This window comes from Seriola aureovittata, chromosome 17, assembly GCF_021018895.1.
Source record: "Seriola aureovittata isolate HTS-2021-v1 ecotype China chromosome 17, ASM2101889v1, whole genome shotgun sequence".
Taxonomy (NCBI): domain Eukaryota; kingdom Metazoa; phylum Chordata; class Actinopteri; order Carangiformes; family Carangidae; genus Seriola; species Seriola aureovittata.
This window is the reverse complement of record NC_079380.1, coordinates 3721033-3747726: the sequence shown is the minus strand read 5'-3', so window position 1 is coordinate 3747726 and position 26694 is coordinate 3721033. Positions and strand designations below refer to the sequence as shown.

At 41.1% G+C, this 26694-nt stretch overlaps 1 protein-coding gene across 1 annotated transcript in view; it reads right to left on the bottom strand.

Annotated features, from left to right (window-relative positions):
• gsg1l (gsg1-like) overlaps positions 1 to 24626 on the bottom strand; it is a 40413-nt gene extending 15787 nt beyond the window's left edge. The window contains exons 1-2 of the mRNA XM_056402390.1: positions 23427 to 24626; positions 6897 to 6944 (exon numbers count right to left, since the gene is read on the bottom strand). Of these exons, the coding sequence (XP_056258365.1) occupies positions 6897 to 6944; positions 23427 to 23763 (385 nt within the window). The 5' untranslated portion in view covers positions 23764 to 24626. The remainder of the gene's footprint in view (positions 1 to 6896; positions 6945 to 23426) is intronic.
• Positions 24627 to 26694: the final 2068 nt, after the last annotated feature.

Below are 26694 nucleotides of genomic sequence, written 5' to 3'. Positions count from 1 at the left end.
CAGGAGCCAATGACCCGACGAGGAGCAGGTGAAGTGACCTGATAAATATACTGTTGCCCAATTGCAATCCGGCCCCTACACACTCCCCCTACCCACTCTCACTCCGTTTGCACGTTCGTGTGAAGGGTCCGCCGCATTGAGTGTCGTATCAAACTAATGACCCTTAAGTGGGAGTGGGTCGTAAAGCCCTCCAACACTGCATCAATGCAGACTTACAAACCACACTCCCAGAGGATTGCAGCATCGCTTTGAGTCTGGGATGGATGAAATGCCATACACCTACTAATGTGAGTTCCGTGTGTTTATTTCCGAGACAGGTCATAAACAGACATTTGAGTTTACATTGTATTTTGAAATGAACATGGCGATGTGTACCTGAACAAAAACGGGACGTGTTTTTTTATTTGACTTTTGAAAATTAGACTGTTGACAGAACAAAGATATAATTAGATTAAGATGGCAAACAAAAATATGTTCAGCACAAACGAAATGCGGCCAAAGAAGCATGGGAGTGAATTTTTATTTATTCAATTAATGATTTTCCTTTCACAAGCTCACTATGTCGCTGCCCACACACCTTCATCTTTGTCAATGCTGTTTATAAGATTATATTTTAGATAAATATTGATTTAATCACAATATCTTTCTGAAATATTTTGAGTAACAAAGAATTTCCTGTTTCCGTCAGAAAAAGGTGAGGTCGTCCCAAAGCTTGCTGTTATATTTATACCCTCCCCCTTAATGAAGAGACCCTGCCTGGGCCTGTATAGAGCAGGACTGATTATTGATGGATAGATGGGGAGAGTTCAGGTGACTGCAGGGCTGATGATTAGTAGGAACAGGTGTGTGGGTGGGCGGGGCAGTCAGGTGAATGAGAACAGGGAGGAAATGTCTGAGGATGTGTGGTGGAGAGCACAGGACTGGGGACCAAGGGGGGGCAAGGGAAACAGGAACAGATAGTGACACAACATAACTGGGGAAACGGTTCAGTAGAATATGGACATATAAGACTTTAAACCTGCTTCTCTGAGTGTTTTCATGTAAACAAATGAGACGTTGTTTTTTTTTTTTTTTTTTTTTTTCAGTTTTCATTAAGGTTGGACTTGGAACTGACCGAGGAGCAGCTGTGTGTTATAAAACAGCAGTGAGCACGTCGGGCTCAAAGGAAGGCAGATTAACATATTGTATCCTTGTGCGAAAAGCAAGGTCGCCCCGCTCTATATATCCCATCATCCACCCCTGCTCTTCTTCCAGATGGCATTAACAGATGAAACCATCATAGAAGTTTCATTATTAACTACCTGCTCCGACACAGAGCATTAGAGGCGAGGCCCACACATAACCAAAATATTCCCTTTCTTCTGGACGCTCAGATATTCCTTTTATGAGCCGCAGGATACAAACATCATGTGCTGCTCTTATCGGCGGTTAGGGGGCAGCTTGATGAGAGGTCTGGGACCTTCCTCATTATCAGGCGCCTGAATATTCTGTTTGTGGGATTGTACTAAGAAGGTGTGATTCTGATCTTGGTGTATAGATAAAGAGAAAACAGAATTATTGATTACAGTTCAAAGCAGCGATGAAATCATAATAATAATATGTGAAATACATATGAAATAATTTGAGGTAAAGAAGATCTGTGGTCCTCTGATAACACGAGTAGATTTTTGATGGAAACATAGAATCATTTTCCTTTGGGAAATTAGATTAAAATCTACTTGAAATGTGGATGAACATAAAGCATCATCCTCATTTTGTTAGGGTACAGGTTCCAATAATAATCCATAAATCAAAACTGACAACACAGTGGAAAAGACTGAGCTCATTTCATATCAATTACCACATGTCACTTTTCCTCTGCTTCCTCCTCCATCAATATCATCACAATAAAGTTCTCAGGAAGCTTCGAGCTCCAGCCTTTAAGACTGGAAAATGAAGCCAACAGCGTCAAGTACCAAGTTCCTCTAATGACCACTAGAGTCTGGCTCCAACAGTGGGTCAATCCCCATAGACTCCCATGTTAATATGTCCAACTTTACAGCAGAAATAAACATGTTTACAGCCTGGTACAAAAACAGTTTTGGTCTCTATAGTTTCCTCCTTCATGACACCTGTTTATATAACTCACCTGTTTACACAATTGAAGTGTATGTGGCTTAAAACTAACTTTTAATGAAATTTTAATGTGGAAAAGTTACAGATTATAACTTTAAAGCTTAAAGTTCTGCATAATTGAGGGCGTGGCCTCTTTGAGTGACAGGTTGGTGAGCGTGTGCTTGCCACAAACTGTCATGCACACAAGTCTCTGCTCCACACACACCCCTCCTCTTTGCCCATTTTTGTATTAGCTGGGAGTTAGGGGCGGAGCCAGACACCGCCACGATGACGACGGTGGAGCAGCTCACTTTGAGCTTCAAAACTGCTCTTCAGAAACCTGTGGGTGACGTCACGGAGGCTACGCCCATCTTTATTTACAGTCTATTGTCCACAATGATCAGGAGCTGCGTTTGAAAGATTTTTGTAAATTTATAAAAACAATCTGGGATTTCACTCAGTGATGGTTCAGGTGTGTGGAGGTAGAACTGAAGCTCTTTTTCATTCCTTATACAACCACCTCTGTCACCTTTGGTTTGAACAGTTGAGTGCAGCACTGTGAATGTGAATATGACTGAAAGTCTGAGTCTCGTCCCTTTCTCTGATGGCAGGTTTCTTCTCCCTCACGGGTGTCTCCTAGAAATTACATTTGTATATTACTAAATTATTTATGTCGTGGTAACAAACTGGATTAATGTTCAGGAGTAATGTCATTAAAAAAAAGAAAAGAAAAAAAGAAGCACAGCATTTATTTAATTCACTGGATCTGTCTGTGGTTTAGTCAACGGCAGCTCTTTGGTTAAAGTTAGTGAAAGATGGTGTTTTAGGTTAAATGTAAATAAACGTGTCATGTCAGTGAACTTTTTTTGTATTAAACCAGACCAAGATCTTGAACTAACCTGAACCAGGTGCTGTGAGAGTTTGAAGTGAACCAGAAAACAGTTTAACACACCTGTGGGAACATTTCAGTGACTTGCCATGCTGTGGACAGTATCATGGACAGGAGGAAATGCTCTAGAGAACTGGCTGAAGTGAAAGAAAACAGTGTTCGTAATGAGAGTGACACTGTCAACACACCAGCTACACCATATATTTACAGTTGTTGTTGGCCAGTGGCTCCAAAACCCAAAATGATGAGACGAGTCAACCTCAAGTCACATCACCAAATCCACCTCAAGTTAAGGGAGTGTTGATAAAAGTTAGGGATCGACCGATTATCGGCCGGGCCGATTATCGGCGCCGATATTCAGCATTTTGACGCATATCGGCATCGGCCTTTTTTAAAATTCGACAGCCGATAAGAGATCAATTTAAAACTGGGTTATTTTGGCTCTGATGCAGCCGCGCCTCTCTGTCTGCTGTCACTACTCTGTCGCCAGCATTGTCCCACCCACAGCACCATCTGATTGGTTACAAGCAGAGCCACGGTAACAGCCAATCAGCAGTGTAAGCTGTGCATGAACAGTCCTTACACACACGGTGGAGAAGGTCCGGAGAGCAAATACTTGTTTTGAAGGTAAGTTAAGGCAGCAGAGTTTCCCGAAATTGTAATAAAAATCCCAGTCCTCTACAACTCACAACTACTGGTAAGATTACTGTGAGCCCATTAACGTTATATAAACATAAGCGGCAGCTCTGCTGCTCGCAGTCCCTCCAGACGTGCCTGTTAATCACTTGAAACAAGGTTGCTGATAATATCGATATGTCCGGTTTTATTGCAGGGAAGCCCGTCGAGGTGAAGGCTGGTTAGCTTTTAGCGTAACGTTAACCCATCGGTCCGCGGCTCTAGATGCTCAGCAGACTGTAGCAATGGGGAGACTGTCTGTTATGGTAGAGAATAGTGTGTGTTTGTGTGGAAGTCACATGAGAAACTCTACAACTCACGACTACTAACGTTACTGTGAGGCCCAATACGTTGGCGGCAGCTGTCTGTTCCTACGATAAACACTGATTATTAAAGTGAAGATGCTTTAGGCTATTTAGTGTTTAATCCCTTGAAACAAGGTTACTGATAACATTGATACTGAAATAGTTATAAAAGTAAGAAGTGTGTGTGAGAAAGAGAGAGAGAGAGAGAGAGATTGCAGGGAAGCACGTTGAGGGGATGGCTAGTGAATAGTGTGTGTGTGTTTGTGTTTGTGTTTGTGTAAGCCACATGAGAAGCTGCAGAAACTGACAGCAAGTACCGTCTGTCTGAGAGAAAACTGTAGGGCAATAATGGCTGTTTAACTAGCAAGTACTTCACCTTTTTCTGTGTTGATTGAGAGATCCCAAGCAGCAGAAAATGACATATTGTTAGATGAAGTGTGTCCTGAAGCTGTCTTTGATAGTTTCTTGTAGAGAGGAGCAGGATATTGCTGTTCAAGACTTAAGACATAATGTAACTGCATTATAAAGCCTACATGAACTGCATTCTTCAAACTGCAAACTTCAGGGAACTATTTATTTATTTATTTAAATTTTCAGTTAACTTTATAAGAGATGCTGCTGACCCTGGGAACTCCTTGCACTTTTTGTTTTTGTTTGAACTTAAAACAAAGATAAGTGAAAGATTAACATTTCAGTTATATTGAAATTTTGGAAAACTTTATTTACTGTAGAAAACTTTAGTGAGCTATTTATTTGTTTAAGTTTTCATTCAACTTTATAAGACATGCTGCTGAGCCTGGGAGCTCCCTGCATTTTTTGTTAGAATTTTAAAACAAAGATATCTATTGTCTAAGAAAAAAAAACTTTAACATGTTGCAAATCTGAAAAGCTGTTAAATAAACATATGATTAAAGGCATTTGAACAAAGTTAAGTGGAATTTTTCCATTATTCAAAATTTTCACGCCAATATTTTCCCTTTTATTGCAAATAAATATCGGCTCCAAATATCGGTTATCGGCCTCCTTGACTACTAATAATCGGTATCGGTATCGGCCCTGAAAAAACCATATCGGTCGATCTCTAATAAAAGTACCAATTGTTAGGATTAGTCCTCTCTCGTCCTTTCCCCGTATTGTTTTCCCCTCCCTCTCGTGTTTTGTTTGTCCCAGTTTGTTCTTTGTGTCCGTCTAGCTGGGCGTGGCCTCCTGGTTCCAGCACACCTGTTCTTCATCTGCCAATCAACTCCCCACCCTGCAGCAGCATGTAAGCCCGCCTCATGGCTTCATGTCTCCACCAGACACATTGTGTGGTGCTAACTCTCCAGACGGTCTCTGCTCTTCAACCTTTTTTTGCTCTGTATTTTTTTGGACTTCTCAGTAACCTCTAAGTTTTCAGTTCCTGTTCTTCAGGTCCAGATCCCTGCACCCCGCCACCCTCAGCTAGGAAGGCAGATATGAACCGGTTTCACTATTTACCGCACTTGGAGGCTACGCTAACTACGCTAACACCAAGAATGACCAATGTCTGCAAAAACCTGCCGGAAAAAAAGTCGCAGCTAAAGGGTCTGACACACCAAACGTGATGCAGCATCTGGGATCACCACCCAGCTCTACACACCAAAGTAAAGGTGATGCTAACGACCTAGTTAAATCATGTTATAGGCAAGTTACTTCATGAAACATTGAGGTGTTAGGAAATGAACATAAACGTGTCACTTACAATGGATGGCGTGGCGGTGAGCGTTTGGCTTCCAGTGAAACGTAAATAAACCGGCTTCAGTCACTCTGACCATTTAACGTTACATTACGTTTCCTCCTCCCGTCTGTGTTGAATTAACAGTCAGGTATGGTAGGTAAATATTAACTCAACACTAGGACCTTCCAGCAACATACAATGGCTTTTAATATATTGCATTTCAGTTAATAACACTACATAAGAGATGTTCTCAATTTCCTTCCTTTCCTTTAGTTTTTACTAAAACTGCAAACAAAGAAACAAAAACAATTATAGACAGGCTGCATGTAAAATTAGATTACTTGTTAAAAATGAATAAAAGATGGGCATGGATGAAACTTGATGACACTTCAGCTTCTAACCCACATTAGTAATAATTTCCCCTAGGGGATCAATAAAGTAAATCTTAGTCTTATTTTTATAACAATCATTTAAAATCACTATTATTTTGTTCTGTATTATTTGGTTGCTGTATTATTTCTGTTTCAAATGGCAGCAATAAATAACACATTAAAATCTGTAAAGAATGCTCATGTGATTTAATACATCAGTAGTGTTGTTAAATAAATTAATGCATAATAATTGTGAAACCGTGATTATTCCTCAGACTTTAATCGTACCATTAGAATCTATAATCGTTGCATCCCTACCCTCCGCCCAGTCTCGTTGTTTCACCTGTTAGGATTTTGTTCGCCTGCCCTGCTCTGTGGATTCCTGTCTGTTTGTCCTGCCTCCACCATTATCTGCCTGCAGCTCTTCCCTCTCCAGCACCTTCAACCGAGCCCCCATAACTCAGCTCAAACAAGTCTCATTGTTTTCACTCCACCTGCTGTTGTTCTGCTTTGTGGGCCCAGAGAAAAACATTCAAAACCTTCCACCAATATCAGTACAAACATCAATTAAATCCTAACCAGATGTGGAAATGTTTTCCTGTCTGACCACACAAACTACAGACTATTTCTAAGTGGAGCTTCAGCATCTGTTCCACACAACAACAACAACAACAACAATGAATCCAGAATCACACAGTGACCTTAGAAACCATGTTTTCATCTCTGCAGTTTTTGAGAATCATAATAGACCCCGAGTCCAGAAAAGAGATGTTTCCATCTCTTCTTTTTGTTTTTTCACTGGTACTGATGAACAGGTGTGGAGCGGCAGGGAGTGGCAGTGATATCTAATGACCGTCATTACTCACCTCTCTCCGACGCCGGGGCCAGATCAATGAAGCTCCGACACTTCTCACCTGCGAGAGGAAAGAGAGAGGAGGGAGATGAAGGGGGGAGGGGTAGAGAAAGAGAGAGAGAGGTATATAAAGAGGAAGAGAAGTGGGGAGAGGTGAAGAATTCAAGGTGAAATGAGCTGGGAATGAAGGAGAGAGGGGGAATGAGAAAAGAGGGAGGAAGAGAAAGGAAGGTTAGAAAAAGGTGGAGAGGATGAGGTGATTAGTGAGAAGGAGAAAAAGATGTAAGGATGAGAATTGATGCAGAGGGAGGAAGGAGAAGGATAAACAGAGCGTTAGTGTCAGTGTGTCAAACTGATTTAAAAAATAAAGCTAATAACGTGTCGCACTGACAAAGACACAGTGACTCTAGAATGTCACGGCTTTTATTTCATTATCAGCACTTTATTTTGTAGCAGACACTGACAGGAAGTAGTCTCTCACTGTCACCTTATTATGTGACGCTCACGATGCCAGAGGTTTACAGGATTTTATTTTGATATTAGTTAGCGTGTTTAGCATTATAAACAATGATAAATACATTTTTGTTTTTTTTCCACGTTTTAGTGGTGGGGCCATATCACAAAATCTGGTTTTGATCCGATGCCACATGTAACTAGGGTCAGGATCACTCATCAATACAGATATCAATGCTTTTTTTTTTTTTTTTATAAAAGCAGCTAATGTGATGTCATGTAAGGAGAGAAATGCATCATTATTTATGAGTACATTATTATTGTATTTTAATTACCACCAAATAATTTGCCAAAAAGGAGGAATTTCTTTTTGCTTTTGACGTTTACACACAGACAGTTTTAATGATAAATGACAAATGTTCATCAACTAACGAGCTGATCGCTTCAGAAGAAGAGATGCAAATACTGCAGCACTAAAGTGCATGTGCTCAGGATGTGATCTGACATGATTGATTATTTGGTATTGATTCTATTGACTAAAAACAAGACTTTGTATCATTTTAGTATCAGTACTTGGCGATCAGTCCACCCATCGCTACCTTGCTGCCTTTGTACCTGCACAGAGACTACGACACCTATATCCACCATATCTGACAGCCCAATCTAAGTACTGGCTGGATGGATGAACTGCAGGTAACTCATCATGAACACCTTTATGTTTCTGTTTGTGTAGAGAAAAGATGCAGCATGTTCAACAGTGAGCTTTAGATTTGGTGGTGGTTGAATTTTGACAGGCAAATTTAGTATTCATTTAATACTACAAATAATAAGTTACTAGATTAATGGGAAAACAAGTCAAATATCGTCTTGACATTTGCAAAGGCATGAACAATCAGTGATCGTTCTGATGATCGTCGATCTCCGATATCGCCCATCAGCACAACACTATCAGGCTGTTTCCCCCTGCTTCCAGTCTTGAAGCTAAGCTAGGCTAACAACAGCCTGAACTTAACCTAACAGACATCATCTTCACTTCTTACGCTCAGGATTGTTGAACTGCTCCTTTAAACTGTCAGTCTGCTGGTGTTTGAACTGCTCGTGACCTATGATCCACAAATGATCAAGATATGAGAATTGCTATTTGGTAGCATAGTTACTTTACATTGATAGTTGTCTTGATTGATTCAAATTGTCTATATTGTCACTATGACATCATCATGAACTTGTTAATCATCACATCTATAACATACTTGACAGCTGTACTTGGTAGGGATTTCATGGTATTTTATCCCATGTGGTATCAGTGCTCATGTAGGGAGTGACTCTGCTCTTGGCTTCATCACAGTTATTTCTGGCTGCAGAGAGTTGATCAGAGCTCGGTGGGACCCTGCAGGTCACAGATCACCGGCCACAACACGAGCCATAACTCAGCCTCTGCAGTGTCACAGGCTGCAGCCAGGCCCATCCATAACCAGCCTGAGCACCGACGCCCTCACACCACCGTACACCCTGAACCCCCCCCCCCCCCCCCCCCCCCCCCCATACCACACCACCCTCTGCCAAGCAACAGATGAAGGAACACTGTTTGTTTCCTGGATACAGGATAATCTAAGTGTCAGAGGTTAAAATAGACATGAAGTGAAGCCTGAGTCTGTGGTGAAAACTACAGAGGAATACAACAGATACTGTGGCTGCTGTTTATCCAGCTGCATCTGCTCTATATGATCACATGTGTGTAATTCAGTTTTACATATAATAAAACACACGTGCTATTTGCCTTTAAACACTCTTAAAGACTCTCCTCGTCCTGTTCTGTGACCAAGTTCCACACTACACTCACATCAGGAGGAGGTTTTGAGAGTACAGTCCACTGTACTCTGGAAAACTGACAAATTAAATGATACTGGTGACCAGGACAATCAGAGTAAACAAAAAATACATTTTAAATATTTAGAAGACCATTTTGCTAAACTTTTGTGTTTAATTCACATTGGCATTTCAAAGTTCAGCCTTTTATCATTCTCCAGGACGGACATGGACACACCCTTTTAATTCATACTATATTCGGGGTATTGCGTGCAAGATGCAATGGAAAATGTGATGGTGACCTCTGGAGTAGAGCTGTCACAATATCAGTTTTTCACTACATGATATAACAGTATCTACAGAAAGTTTGAATTAAAAAAAACCAATGCTATCAGTCAACATCATCCTTAACCTTGTGTGTGTTCTGTCTGTTTTTTAGCAAATAATTGGACTCATACAAGTAGTAGTAGTAAACTGTAACTAAAACTGTACAGACTGTTTTATCAGGAAGTCCTACTGAGGTAAAAAAAAAAAAAAAAACCTAGCGAAGACAGCAGCCACATATAAAACCTAAAATACCACAAACGACATGACGGCCTCTCAAGAAAAACAATACGTCTCATTCACCGCATTCTTAATTGTGCCCTTAAAATTTTCAATGGATATAAATGTATCTAATTTTAGATATCATGCTTCTCCCTGGAGTTCTAGTAGAACCTAGACCTGCTTTATAAACAAACACATGGACATCTACCTTTTATACCATATGGGACCTTTAAGTTTACCTGAGATCTGTCGTATCATAGAATTTCTTTTAATAGAATTTCTTTTAGTCCAAAGCAGTAATGTGATGTTCATATTATATATCATGGAAGGTAGAGAAGGGGGAGGTTCCTGGTAACTCCTTTGTAACATGAACACAGAATAAATAAACTTACACAAACTCAAGTGAACTCTATAAACCGCAAGGTCCAGCTTCTTCTGCCTGTGTGTTACCTGTTGCCCACCTGTTGTTTGAGTCCGTCCTGTCTGCTGATTCCTCTGGTTGTTCCCTGACTCCACCTGTCCGCCAGGTGTTGACTAAAATCCTACACTTCAAATCCTGTAGCAATCTCAGTCCTCCTTCCTGTCTGCCAGTTACCAAAACTTTGCTAAACTAAAATGATAATAACTGCAGATAAAAGTTGGTCTATGACATCACCGTTATAAATGCTTCATGCTATTTTGCAAATACTGCAGCACTAAAGTGCATGTGCTCAGGATGTGATCTGACATGATTGATTATTTGGTATTGATTCTATTGACTAAAAACAAGACTTTGTATCATTTTAGTATCAGTACTTGGCGATCAGTCCACCCATCGCTACCTTGCTGCCTTTGTACCTGCACAGAGACTACAACACCTATATCCACCATATCTGACAGCCCAATCTAAGTACTGGCTGGATGGATGAACTGCAGGTAACTCATCATGAACACCTTTATGTTTCTGTTTGTATAGAGAAAAGATACAGCATGTTCAACAGTGAGCTTTAGATTTGGTGGTGGTTGAATTTTGACAGGCAAATTTAGTATTCATTTAATACTACAAATAATAAGTTACTAGATTAATGGGAAAACAAGTCAAATATTGTCTTGACATTTGCAAAGGCATGAACAATCAGTTATCGTTCTGATGATCGTCGATCTCCGATATCGCCCATCAGCACAACACTATCAGGCTGTTTCCCCCTGCTTCCAGTCTTGAAGCTAAGCTAGACTAACAACAGCCTGAACTTAACCTAACAGACATCATCTTCACTTCTTACGCTCAGGATTGTTGAACTGCTCCTTTAAACTGTCAGTCTGCTGGTGTTTGAACTGCTCGTGACCTATGATCCACAAATGATCAAGATATGAGAATTGCTATTTGGTAGCATAGTTACTTTACATTGATAGTTGTCTTGATTGATTCAAATTGTCTATATTGTCACTATGACATCATCATGAACTTGTTAATCATCACATCTATAACATACTTGACAGCTGTACTTGGTAGGGATTTCATTGTATTTTATCCCATGTGGTATCAGTGCTCATGTAGGGAGTGACTCTGCTCTTGGCTTCATCACAGTTATTTCTGGCTGCAGAGAGTTGATCAGAGCTCGGTGGGACCCTGCAGGTCACAGATCACCGGCCACAACACGAGCCATAACTCAGCCTCTGCAGTGTCACAGGCTGCAGCCAGGCCCATCCATAACCAGCCTGAGCACCGACGCCCTCACACCACCGTACACCCTGAACCCCCCCCCCCCCCCCCCCCCCCATACCACACCACCCTCTGCCAAGCAACAGATGAAGGAACACTGTTTGTTTCCTGGATACAGGATAATCTAAGTGTCAGAGGTTAAAATAGACATGAAGTGAAGCCTGAGTCTGTGGTGAAAACTACAGAGGAATACAACAGATACTGTGGCTGCTGTTTATCCAGCTGCATCTGCTCTATATGATCACATGTGTGTAATTCAGTTTTACATATAATAAAACACACGTGCTATTTGCCTTTAAACACTCTTAAAGACTCTCCTCGTCCTGTTCTGTGACCAAGTTCCACACTACACTCACATCAGGAGGAGGTTTTGAGAGTACAGTCCACTGTACTCTGGAAAACTGACAAATTAAATGATACTGGTGACCAGGACAATCAGAGTAAACAAAAAATACATTTTAAATATTTAGAAGACCATTTTGCTAAACTTTTGTGTTTAATTCACATTGGCATTTCAAAGTTCAGCCTTTTATCATTCTCCAGGACGGACATGGACACACCCTTTTAATTCATACTATATTCGGGGTATTGCGTGCAAGATGCAATGGAAAATGTGATGGTGACCTCTGGAGTAGAGCTGTCACAATATCAGTTTTTCACTACATGATATAACAGTATCTACAGAAAGTTTGAATTAAAAAAAACCAATGCTATCAGTCAACATCATCCTTAACCTTGTGTGTGTTCTGTCTGTTTTTTAGCAAATAATTGGACTCATACAAGTAGTAGTAGTAAACTGTAACTAAAACTGTACAGACTGTTTTATCAGGAAGTCCTACTGAGGTAAAAAAAAAAAAAAAAACCTAGCGAAGACAGCAGCCACACAAACTCACCACATATAAAACCTAAAATACCACAAACGACATGACGGCCTCTCAAGAAAAACAATACGTCTCATTCACCGCATTCTTAATTGTGCCCTTAAAATTTTCAATGGATATAAATGTATCTAATTTTAGATATCATGCTTCTCCCTGGAGTTCTAGTAGAACCTAGACCTGCTTTATAAACAAACACATGGACATCTACCTTTTATACCATATGGGACCTTTAAGTTTACCTGAGATCTGTCGTATCATAGAATTTCTTTTAATAGAATTTCTTTTAGTCCAAAGCAGTAATGTGATGTTCATATTATATATCATGGAAGGTAGAGAAGGGGGAGGTTCCTGGTAACTCCTTTGTAACATGAACACAGAATAAATAAACTTACACAAACTCAAGTGAACTCTATAAACCGCAAGGTCCAGCTTCTTCTGCCTGTGTGTTACCTGTTGCCCACCTGTTGTTTGAGTCCGTCCTGTCTGCTGATTCCTCTGGTTGTTCCCCTGACTCCACCTGTCCGCCAGGTGTTGACTAAAATCCTACACTTCAAATCCTGTAGCAATCTCAGTCCTCCTTCCTGTCTGCCAGTTACCAAAACTTTGCTAAACTAAAATGATAATAACTGCAGATAAAAGTTGGTCTATGACATCACCGTTATAAATGCTTCATGCTATTTTGCAAATACTGCAGAGAAACTCATCTGAGATGGTTATAATTCATCTTTTCCAAGGTTAAGGCTCAAGGGAAGTCAGGAGCGCGAGTGGGAAAAGCAGATGAATGTGCTCATGACTTGGTGAGCTGCAGTGAAAATGGGCCAAAGCTAAAAGGTGAGCAGCACAGCGTCTGATTAGGACATGAATCTAAAATGTAATTAAAGAGTGAGCGGGCTCGTCTGTGACCTGACGACAGGACTAACTAACAGCACAATCAGTATTCCTACGCCTCCCTTACTGCACACAGGACACGGCGCTCCTCAAAAAACGTCAATCAAACAAAAAAAAACAACAAAAAAAAAAATTCCAGTTATCACAGCTCCCAGTCTGTCGGGTTGTAAGAGAATAGATTAATTTCGAAGAAGCTTCAGGTGGTTTGAAATGTCTTCTCTTGTGTTTCAGCTTCACTCGCCCAACTCTCACTTTCACATTGCTCATTCATTATTCCCTTTCCCTGCAGCCAGCAGCTCTGCAGTCTGTTTAATCACTGATCCCATGTCATTTGGGGCTAATTGCAGCTGTAATGAGTATGAATGGTTTTGCGAAACAACAGCTAATGTGCCATTACTTCTACAGTTGTGTCTGTCTGCATTATTCAACTGTATCTGCCGGGTATACGCGGAACGGAGAACTAGCTTCAATAAGAAGAAAAGGTTTCAGTCTGCAGTTATTTTATCTTGATTTATTCACATACAAACAAATATACTTAAAGGTCCATATAGTCTAAAGGTAGATGTCCATGTGTTCTTTGATTAGAAAGCAGGTCTAGGTTCTGTATTAATACTGTGAAAGTATCAAAGCGCTCAGTCCACAGAGAAAACCTTAAAACCAGCCGTCAGGACTTCTGTAACTTTGTGATGTCACAACAAAACAGTCACTGCTATCAGACACGCCCCAAGCCCCGCCCACCTGGACCCACCATCCAACCTTGCAAGATTTGGTTTCTCTGAATGCTCACCTGCTATCTGCTATATTTTTATTGGATCACTCAGAAATCAATCAGAAGAGAGGCTCAGAGCGTCCTCTCTTCTGATTGGCTCACCAACCTTTTTTTACTAGAGCTCCAGAGAGAAGCCTGAGAGAGGAGATGTAAAACTACACTGAGGTGGTTTTTGGTTCTTAAAACCACAAATATATCTTCTTATGGATCAACACTTCAAATAAAACACAGGAGAAGAAGAAAATATGGACTTTTAATGACGAATGAAATGTGTCCACTCAGTTTACAACATGTGAAGTAGTCTTCTTATTATCCAGTTAATATACTTTTAATTTAATTTAAATTAAATGCATTAACTTTGCCAAACTTCATGAAGCAAAGCAAATAAAGCAGACGCTCTCTAGTCAATTAAAAACGTATCTCTAAAAACGTGGGTGCATATAGTTCCTATCCAAAAAGCTTAGTTTGATGTAAAACTTTGTGCAAACTAAAGCCTCTTGCTGGAGCAACTCCTCATTACTGCTGTTAAAACGGTATCGAGCTGAGCTGCTTACGAGTCTCAGCGCCAGGCCTGCCAGATTGTAGTGATGTAACGAAGCGAGTAAGCCGAACTGAAGTGATCATCACAGCAAGACTGTGTCTCGATCTTAACCTTTAATTGCCTTTTGTAATGTTTTGTGTCTCTTTCTTGAAGCAGATGTGACGGCAGCTGGATAAATGATGACAAAAAAAAAAAAAGAAAAAGAAAATGTCAGCAGATATAAAATAAATCCACAAAAGTTCAGAGTCAGGACCTGGACAGAGAATCACAGCTGCTCTGACTCCAGATGTTTCATCATATAATTTAAAAGCATTTTCACAACATGCTGCTTATGGAGCAGGAGGACAGGAACAGGGCTAGAACAGTGACAGCAACATTTTGACATTGAAAATAAAATTTGGCATTGAAAACAAAACCTGAACTGAAAAAGGAAACAATGGCATTAAAAAAACGTTGTATTGGAAAAGGCTGTATTGGCACTGAAAAAGCTTCCACTGAAAAATGCACCAGCATTAAAAATAAAATCAATCTTACAATCTAATCTTATTCAATTTTGATATTTTTTTTTAATTATGTTTTTCAATGTCAATCTTCAGATTTTTTCTTCAGTAACAGTTATTTTTTTACACTGTCACTATTTTCAGTGTCACTAGTTTTCAGTTTCAACTTTCTGTCAGCATTTTGGTGTGTGTGTGTGTGGGGGGGGGGGGGCACACTCGGGGGTTTGAGGGGAAGGGAGTAAGGAGCGCTTCATTTGTCCTAGCTTCATAGACAGGGAGACTGAGGTGCAGTACAGTGAGACTGATGAAGACGAGCAGTAAAGTTGTCCAGGCTTCAGTAACACTGGGACACTGCAGTCTGCACTGAGAGAGGACACACTGACTGGAAAAGCTTGTTATCCCAAGATAACGAGGCAGTTATTCAGTTAAAACAGAAAACAACCCAGGTTTCAGGACAGGACATGAATCATTTTCAGATCAGTCCTCGTCAGCTAATGAGTTACTAAGGATTGTTGCTAAGGATGGTTGTTACTGCGACTTGGTGTATGAGCTTCAGTCAAAATCCTCTCCTCCTGATAATATCTCGTTATCTCATTATAACGGGCTTTGTTGAATTAAGATAATGGGACAAAAAAAAATTTGCAAGTCTGGCCTTTCTCAGCTTCTGTTCTAAACAGAGTTAGGAGAGGATTGGTAACAGGTTATCTTTCATTTCTATAATTTCTGTAATTATCTTTAATTTTTAATCTCTTTCCTCACAACTTTCTGGTGGCAGACAGGAAACTGACGAAGAGTTTAAACCAAAGCAAAGAGGAGGGGGCTGCTGTATGACATGAAACAAAACAAAAAAAACCTGACCTTGCTAAGAAAGCAAGCAGCCTTATAAATAATTTCTTCCTAATGTTGCACATTTTCCAGACAGACAGAAACACTTCCTCTTATCTGGCATCATCAGGAATAATTAACCAGTGTTTTTAATATTTAACTGCAGGAACATGTGAAGCATCAAAGCCAGTGATCTGATATGTGGATGATTTTGTTCAACAGGTAACAGCGACATCCAACCTTTGTTTCATCCTCAGTGTTGAGAAAAATGTCAGCCATCTGTTGTTTTCTATCACATCGCACCGCGGCGCCGTCTCTGTGGGGGGGGGGGTCGTAGCTGAAGAAGTGGGGTTTTTTTCGCTCCAGGTTCTGGCAATACACCAGAACTGAGCCAGACACAACAACCGTCACTGGCGAATTACAGGCTGCGAACAAAGGCTGCTACTGCACCGCTTCCGAGTCTCAACTCTGGGTTTGAACTCTGAAAACTGCACTACGGATCAAACCCAGAACCTTTTAGACTTAGACTACCACACTCCTGAAGACCTTAAAAAGACCAAAGTCTGACACCCTCCCACATCTAAAGACAACAGGCCCTATCTTACACCCGGCACAAAGTGCAATGCGAGAGTCTTTGTTAATTTCAGACTATTATTATTTTCCCATCCAACGTCCATGTTGTTTAGCAAATACACTTACGCCTGTGGGCAAGTTGGTCCTAACATGAGGCGTGGTCAGGCGCATTGTTGGTGCACTGCTTGAAGGAGAGGAAAGTGATTGACCAACAAAAACCTGTTCTGAAGTCTGTGGCTCAGTATTTCACTCTTATCTTATGGACACATTGTCAAGAGAGTAATATGTGCCAACACACACGGGCGCGCAGAGCGCATACACTGTCTGTTAGACAGAAGCACAGTGAGCTGAAAACACTCTTAGATGGTGGGATCAGTCAAGTGGAACATTACAATACAGCCTCAGAAGGTCAGAGCTTCTTTCTGACATGTTGTGGTGTATAACGTCATTTATGCAACAGTTAGTTCCGACCTAGTGATCTAATTGGACGAGAGTCATTCCATAAGTGCTGAGACAGAGCACAACAGCACTGGGACTTTTAACTACGTGTATCGCTCCGCTTTACAGGTGTTGTATTAACCGTTAATTAGCGTTACGTTAACAGTCGTTATCTATCTGGGATTGTGACAAACAAAGATGAAAATATGAAAATGACGTATGGTCGTCAGAAGAGGATGAAGGGAAGAAGCCTGGATACAGCACACACCCGAGGTAACGTGTAGACAAAGTAGCAAGCTAGGTTGTTACAGCCAGGGGAAGGCCTGCAGCCTCGTACCTAGGACCGAATCACAGCCGTGCTGATATTCAGTACAGCATCATGACCTCGAGTGTGAGTTTGCTTAAGTGTCATGGATGTCTGTTGCATGAGGCTCTGCAGAGAAACTTCTTTCTTACTACCTGGTAGTAAGACGCACTTCAGACCAGTTTGGATTGTTAAAATAGAGCTTTTTAGTCTCACATGATAAGATTTTGTAAAGAATGGCGATCTTTGCATGACTAGATTGCATGATATTAGATGTCTTCCTGTCTTATAACAGTTTTCATTGACTTCATCAGCTTTGAAAATTTACAAATTAATTTTGGTACAGGTGTAATTTAACTGACAAAAATTACATTACACTTATGTTCATGTGCATCTAATTTGCCCTCACGTTTTTGCCCTCATGTGTTCATGTGTTTACTGGCAACATTTTGTTGCAGCTGGTAAAAGCTTGATGCTGAAGTCCCAAGGACACAGTCTCTTTCTGGTCTTTAAACAAGTGTTTGTTTGTGTCAACATGATCACAAAAACTATAAAAATCCAAGACAATCTGTTGTATCTGAACTCAATTAAACACTTGTTTACAGCATGAGGCAGCAGGTGAATCCACTAGTTTTTTGCCCACAAAACCAACCAATCATAACTACCTTTGGAAAAAGAACAAATAATATCCTGTTATATAATCATGTTATCATAGTGAAGGGTAAAATCATGTCCCAAACTGCTGAAGTAAACAACCTGCTTCACCTTTGGCCTGCTGAAGTTGCATTCTCACAGTTTTCCTGTGCAATGAAGGATAATTACCAACATTTCAGGTGCACTCACTTTCAGTTTGACCTTTGTTGACAACCTGTCTGAACATCTCACTGCGTGTGTCTCATCAGCTGCCTGACTTTTTTTTTGACAATGTCACTGTGTTCCCAGATCTGAGATTTTAATTTAGTGAGTAACTGTTGAACTGTGAAACGAAGCTCAATTCAACCTTACAGCAAATTTTCTCTTCAATAAATGTTTTAATTTTTGTGTCTGTATTATGTTTTTATTACTTCTCATATAACTCGACCGGTGGTTTCTAACCTTTTTGGTTTTGACCATGTTATAAATAAGTATTTTCTTTTTTTTTTTCTGGTTTATTTGAATCATTTTTGCATTTTTGGATCCAATCATTCAAAATACATAAAAGTAAATGGACTTTTGTGTCCTGACTCCAAAGTTTGGGAAGCACTGACCTACATAAGAGTTAACTTGTGACCAGCCTGATCACAGTCCTAACTTCTCCTTGGAAAGGTTACTCTTTATATTTTACAGCACTAAGTCAGAATGAGTTTAAAAGATACTGATACTTTTTGGTGTAAGAATACAAGGCCTGTAGTAGGTAAGTCTGAACCAGTTCTGTGTCAGCAGCTGTTAAAGTGATGTGGATCCTAAAATGCTCAGGAATCAGGAGACTTAGAGCTATCAGATGCTGTACAATTTGTCAAGGTTGTGTTAAGACTGAGTCCGGTACGGACCAATACACACTTTGAGTAGATCTACTGAGGCCAAAGCATCCCACAGGTGGGATGGTGTATTTTTAAAATGAAATAAATAAAGATAAATACTGATGTTATTTCAAATTCTGCGTTATGATGTTTATGGATCAGTGAACCTTAGAGCTTATTGAAATTCACAACTGTTCTCGGCGGACAGCAACTTTAGAAATTAAAGGTCCCATATTTTACACTTTTCGTTTAAGTGGTGAAGTTGTGATATCCATAAGAAGATATATTTGTGTTTTTAACGACCAAAAACCATCAGTGTAGTTTTACATCTCCTGTCTCTGCAGCTCCAGCAAGAACAGGGTGTTCTCTCTCAGTCTCTGAGCCTTTCTTCTGACTAGCTGATTGTTTCGTAAGTGATGCACGGCCAGGCCACATAGGTAAAGAACAGGGCGTATTGTGCTGAACACAACATTAAATTCAGACTAAAATGCTGCGGCATTTCAAGAAAATAAACTTTAACCACTGGTCTCTAATGTTACTCTCCTTGGGAAGGTTGTGCAGTGATGTATTGGGTTCCTGACAGCTGACGATTGCGGCAGCGTTTCCTTGACATTTTTATGTCGTGTAGCCGAGCGGCAAACTTTGGGGCTGAAAAATGAAGCCAACCTTGAAGTGCTGAAAACTGCAGTTCCTCTAATGACCACTAGAGTCTGACTCCAACAGTGAGTCAATCCCCATAGACTCCCATGATAAATTGTCCAAATTTACAACAGAAATAAACATGTTTACAGTCTGGTACAAAAAACTGTTTTGGTGTCTAGAGCTAAATTCCTCCTTCATGACAACTGTTTATATAACTCACCTGTTTACATTTACATAAAACTTAAAATTCTGTATAATTAAGGGCGTGGCTGCTTTGCGTGACAGGTGAGTGAACCTATCCTTGTTACAAGCCAGCATGCACCGCAAGTCTCAGCTCCACACTAGATATATGTACTCTGTGGTTGTAGCTGCAAGCTCAGTGATGGAATGATTACTTGGTGTTGTGTTGTTATTAAAGTTAAAACAAGAAAAAAAAGGTTGGATGGTGGGTCCAGGTACTTTGTTGTGACATCACAAAGTACAGAAGTTCCGACGGCTCATTTTAAGGTTCAGTGTCTGAATACAGGCTGTGTGCATTTCTCTGTGGACTGAGCGCTTTGATACTTTCACAGTATTAATATAGAACCTAGACCTGATCTATAATCAAACAACACATGGACATCTGCCTTTATACCATATGGGAACTTTAATGAATGTTAACTAATGGCTTGTGTCTCATTGTGTCATCTCCTCTTCTGCTCTCATCCTTTCAGGGAACATGAGAGGTGGTTCACAAAGGGATATTTGTTCTGTACAGACAAACAATGTCAGTGAGAGCAGGAGTGAAGCCGGAGCAGAAGAGGAATGAATGAACGTATGACAGAGAGAGAGAAGGACTCACACTGTAAAACGTTAATTAACATAAGTCTCTGCTCGGTGATGTATGTGACGTCAAACCTCACTTTATCCTGCAGAACCAGACACACCAAACAGTAATAAATACACACTGAGGAATGCTGTACTGTTTGTGTAGCTTGAAGGCTGCAGCCAATCACGTTCAGAGCAGTGGCGGCTGCTGGTCTTATAAGGAGGGGAAGCTCATTTTCGGCCTACATCATAAAATATGTCCGTTTATTTATATGTAAATTCGCAGAGTGACAGAAGAGAGTCGCCAAACACAACGCTAGTCGTTTTTAACAGAGACAAAGTCGCTGAGGATCAGTAACGTCTCCAGATCAACTCCGAACAATGGAATTAAAAACTTGAAAACTGCTCCGGTGGATGCTTATACTTCAAGATCGCTGATTCGCTCATTTCGCTGTCAATCAAAAAAAGGACTCAGCCTCAGACAGATCATCCAATCATCATGCAGAAGCCGAGCGTCCGGGCCAGCCCACTGTCCCATAGACCCCCAGAGACGCTGAGCGTCCGATGGGTGGGACAAAGGCCAGCATTTATCCAATGCCCGTCTAGTTTCGCTGCAGTGTAACAACCCACTCTATGCTTCCCCATTGAAGCCAGTAGACGCTCGGCGTCCACACTGTGTAAAGCTCTGTGGCGCTGCGGGGATGAATGAGAAGGAAGTCGTGTCGGTTACCTGTGATAAGTAGCTGATTCTGAACAAAAGATGAACGTGTTCTAGCGAATATTTAGTCAATGAAATGTTCACACAACAGCACATATTTGACCACTTATTTTGTTGACATTTTAGGGGAAGCTGAGCTTCCCTTGCAGTCTTAGAGCAATCGCCACTGGTTCAGAGGGAATTCAGTCTGAGACAGGCTGATCTGTCAGGTAATTCAGATACTGGTGTCAAACCAGACCCACTCCAGGTTCAAGCAAAGTAACTTGGACCATTTGCTCCAAATCATGCACCAAAAAGTTTGAGGTTTCCTGTGTTTCATGGTAAATGTGGCTCTGAGTCTGTCCTGTAAAAAAACAAGCCCACCAGTCGTCTGTGCAGAAGGTTATTATGAGCCATAGTTCTGTTTTGTTGCTAGGCGACATCTAGTGGTTGTCGTAATAATGACAAGAGCAAAGGGAAAAGTGTCGGTGACGTAGTATAAAGAGAGACAAAGTCCACGTCAGGAGGAGGTTGTGGTGGATGGATGAATACAACACAGGAGCACGGTGTTCGATTCCCATGTGAAAGAAGCTGTTTATGTTGTTGCTATTATCCATGAACGTTCAACAAAGTTAACCACGTTTTTATTGTTGTAACCATGACAACAAAGATCGTCTAATGTTGAGGAAGTACTTATTTTAACGCAAATCACCATGTTTTCCTAAACCTAACCAAGCCATGACCGTTATTATAGTAACCGTGACAACGAAGTTAGGTACGCTGCTCTCGTTACAGTCTGCATGTTTATTATTGTAACCATGACATCCAAGGTACAGTACGCCTGCCGTGCTATTTCAGGAGACGCTCCTATCAGAGGGTTGATGGTTGTTCAGGTTGGAGGAGTTGTTGTCCTGTTGACTGTGGGGCTCCCATGGAAAAATAGTGAAAACAACTGGTGTAAAATATTCCAGCATAACAGGCAAGACTGAAGAGTCAGTCAGGCCCAGTCTGCACTGAAGAGGTCTGGTGTACAGGGTCTTAACAGAAACCACTGATCTGCAGTAGAACTGCAGTACAATGACATGTTTGGAAACCAAAGACTCTTCACTGGTCTCTTTGCACTGAATGTTTGTCACATTTCACTACTGTCACAAACTCACTGACAAGACTGAAAGTCTCAGATCCTGCTACTGAGCCTTTTTTCATTTGACCTGATGGATCAAATTCAGAGTGTTTGTTCATGATGCTGGGAAACTGTGCTCACTGATTTATAGTTGGAAAAAGTATTTTTGGGCCAGTGCGTGTGACGTGGTCTTGCAGTTTTTATTGTGACCACTACACCAACACACCACTACATCACCATCATCAAAATCCTCATCATCATCATCATCATCATCATCATCATCATCATCATCATCATCATCATCAGTCCTGAGCTGTTCCTGCAGGGCTGCTTCATTCTCTGTGAGGCAGGAATGTAGATATGGTGAGCACTACTTTACAGCAGTCAATTACCTCAAAGATAGCCCCCCCAACACACACACACACACACACACACACACACACACACACACACACATTTCCTCATACCCTTCATCTCTGTCTGTCTCACTAAGCTGTTTATTTACTCTTGCACACTGCCCAGACACACACACACACACGCGCCGTCAGCAGCAGACACTTACAGCACCCGTGTAACATCATCACAGACAGTTTCTGCACTTTTCAGGTAGAGCACCCAATTTGGATTAATCCACCACTGAAAATAGTCCCTAACAGATGCTAAATTTCCTCCTGTTTGTTCGATGAAAAACACAGGGAGCAGCTGTCTTGTGTTTTAAATGACTGAATCTGTGTTTGGGGTTTTGTTCTTAATACTGAACATTGAACAACACTTAAGGCAAAGTGAGGAGTAGGGCAACTAACAAATATTTACATTATGAACTAATATGATAATTATTTTCTTGATTAATCAACTAATTGTTTAGTCTGTAAAATAACAGAAAATGGTGAAAATGGTCCATCACTGTTTCCCAAAGTTGAAGGCAACATTTTCAAAGTGGTGATTCTGTCAGATCGACAGTTCAAAACCAGGACAATATTCAGTTTATTATGATGTGGATCACTGAAGATCAGCAAATCCTCATATCTGAGCAGCTGGAACCAAAAAATCTATACAACAGTTATTGAAACAGCATCCAATTCATTTTCTGCCAATCAACTAGTCGATTTATATTTTCAGCTTTAATGAGAAAGCAGCACTTTCCATCCCTGAGAGTGTGTCATTTATCTCTGAAGGAGACTTTTCAGTCACAGGCTCAGTTCAGTTCAGCACCTTAAACGCACCAGGACAACCTGTATAAACCTGCTGGATGTGTGTACCTGACACGACTCAACTAAACAAAACTGAACAACAAACTGAATTTTTTTTTTTCGTGCGTAAAAATGTATTCATCAGGGACAATTCAGGGGCTCTGAAGCTCTGATCTATAACCACAGAGGCACACTAAACTTCAGCTGAGAAGAGCAACAGCTGACAGACACTGTGTTTGATCCTAAATGTGCTCAGATAATATCCATCATTAGTTCTGGTTTGTACTTTTCTTTTCTGGAACAACTTAGTGATCTTTGCTGTTTTCATCTGCAAGATCAGACTCGACGGATGTGCCCACCTGCCTCGTGGATGTTCTCCTCGCAGGAATACCAGATGCCGGTGTGGAAGCGGCGGAACAGGAAGCGGTCGTCCCCGGTCTCCCAGCTGTAGTGCACCTTGTTCTGGTCCGTCTCGTTCACGCCGTAGTCGATGCAGTTGTGACGCCGCTGCTTGCTGCAGTTGGGCTTGGGAACACGCTGGGTGCCCTCGCACCAGTACGTGGTGATGAAGGCGGTGGTGGAGAAGAACAGAGCCACCAGGTTCAGACCCACCGACAGCATCGCGCGACATTTTCGCGTTGTCTTCATGATCTCGGTGCGAGCGGCCGCGTCCCCGCAGGCGGCGAGAAAGTTCATCCAAGAAGGAGAGAGACGGAGGCGGTCAGAGGAGGATGAGGAGGAGAGGCAAAGCGCAGTAAAGGCGCGCAGAGGAATTACGCGCGTCTGTCTGCCTCTCTTCTCCTCTTTGTGCCAGTTCGTCCTCAGAGCGGAGAGAAGTGACAGGTGGTCCGGACTCTCCCAGGAAAGAGAGGCTGAAACTCTGGGTTATAAATATCCTCCTCCATCGGAAACCTTCCAGCCTCTCCGAGAGGAGACGGTGAACTGTCAGGGAGCAGGACGCTCACTGAGGAAACGTGACTCTGAGAGGGGAGCATCTTTCTCTCTCTCTTTCTCTCTCTCACCCCCCCAACTCTCTTTCTCTCTCTCTCTCTATCTCGTGCGTCATTGCCGTGACCGGACTACTTGTGTCATTTTCATAGCAGAGTTTTATTCATTGAACTTCGCACAAAGTGCAGTGAAGAGAAACAAACCTAAATCAGATCAGGATTTGATGTGACCCCCTTTGCCTTTAAACCAGCACCAGTTCTCCTTACACAGTTCTTCAGGTTCTTCTGCTCCAGGTTGTTCCAGCATCTTGGAGAACCTGCCACAGTTCTTCTGTCTTAGTGTCTCTGTCTCTTCATGTGATTGCAGTCTGACTCCATGATGCTCAGGTCTCCACGGGGGCCAGATCATCTGCTGCAGGACTCCTTGCTCTCTGAAGATAGTTCTTTTTGACTCTGGCTTTGTTTGGACTCATTGTCCAGCTGCAAAATGAATCTTGGACCTGATACACTCTCAATATCTAAAGAATCAGAGCAGCTACTAAATGGAGCTTGTGGTGAGATTGATTTCTCCACCAATGAATTCTTTCATTACCCATTGTCCAAGTGTCAAACAAATTAAACAAGACTGGGTCAAAACCTATGTCTGGACCACGCTGTATTTTCAATGAGCCCAGTATCAGCTGGTTTCAGCTCTTTATATATACAGTATTTTAATACAGCTGAATTCACAATAGAGCTGTTCTCATTTACGTGTTTTTCTGTTTCTGTTGTCAGACAACGGAACAAGTATTAAACAGTGACTGAAACATTAAGACCATTAAGACTACATGTTAACTTCCAAGCTATTTCAGCTAAAATCCTGCTTTTATACCCACGATATCGTCTGGCAAAATCACCAAACATCACTAGTTAAAGGTCCCATGTAGTATAATGGTAGATGGCCATGTATTTTTTTTATTATAAAGCAGGTTTAGCTTCTATATTAATCCTATGAAAGTATCAAAGCACAGCTGAAAGATGGGGTGTTTCTCAAGGTTCTTTTCTGGGCCCCCTTCTCTTTTCAATTTACATGCTGCCACTTGGCCAGGTTATTCAGAATCATGGTGTGTATTTCATTTTTATGCTGATGACACCCAATTATATATGCCTCTATAGCACACAGATCCTAGCAGCCTTGTGATTCTTACTTCATGCCTCTAAGATATTAAATCCTGGATGTCCCAAAATTCCTAAAAGTCTAGCAATAAAACTGAAGTAAAAATTTAAGCAACCTAGGGGATAATATTTGACACTGACCTAAGTTTTGATAATCAAGTCAAACGTGGTTCAGTCTTGTTTCTAGCAGGTCAGGATTTTTTCTAAAATCAGATCATTATTATCAATCGCTTACATACGAAAAGTTGCACATGCATTCATTTATGCTCAGCTTGATTATTGTAATGCACATTATTTGGGTATCAGCCAGGCATCCACCCAATGTCTTCAACTAGTACAAAATGCTGCCACTCCTAGTTATTATTAAATCATAAACAAAAACAGTTTGATGGAAGTAAAAACAACATGAACACTTCAGCAGTCAGCTGTTAATGTTTATGGTATCATATTTCAGCTGACATTGTTTTTGCATATCTTTTATTTTAGCGATATGCACACACATATTTGCCTGAAGAAAACAGCCTGCACACACGGCTTTGTTTTCTTGGTTTAATATAGGTTGCAGATTGTATTGGACACCAGCAGCTTTATGCTTTACGTCTTTTTTTTATGACAGTTTAATATACTGTGTCAGACCAACTCTGCAGGGACGACACTAAATTATAAACTTTTTGCTCAAATACATCAGTCACATTATGTCAAACCTCTCACAGACTGAAGGTGAGAGATGCATTTTTTTTCTGCTGCTCTCAGGGAAACCCCTGTCCACCCCGACACCTGTAATGATGGACCACACCTCCGCTGTGTTTGTTTTTGCAGGTGTATCGTTCTTGATGAATATGTAGAAACAGCCCGGCCCCCTAATCGATCAGCCAGCTGAAAGCTCACATCTCCAGGCATGAAAATCACCGGCAACAAGGCCGAGCCGCCCACCGCACCCATCCATCACCTCTCATTTTATGGCTCCCACCTCCAGATCAATACTGCGTGTGTGTGTGTGTATGTGTATGTGTGTGTGTGTGTGTGTGTGTGTGTGTGTGTGTGTGTGTGTGTGTGTGATGTATGCCAGTCGGGTCTGATTCAGAGTGACAAAGCACCTCAGGAAAGTCAATAAACAGCAGAAAACGGTGCGTTGATAAATGTGTGATAATGCTGTTGGATTTATCTGCAGTCAAACTCTGAGCTGTTAAAATGTTAATGCTCATTCAGTGTAATGACTCCAGTCCTCTTCAGCTCATTGTGATAGTACAGTAACACCAGTTCGAACACGCCGTGAGTCCAGACTGTTGCAATCCTACTCTCAGAGAACATTAAATATCCGGATCTGATTTTTCAGAGGCAGAATTTATAGTCTTATGAAGCAACATGGACTCAACATCTACTCTCTGGTGCTGAATGTTGTGATGTGGTTTGTTTAAACTTAAATGTATGTAGTATGTCATTTTCAGCCACTAGGGGTCTCTCAATCACAGACAGAGTTTGATTTTTGAGTTGCTGTCTTCACCACCATAGCTGGCAGCTTCTC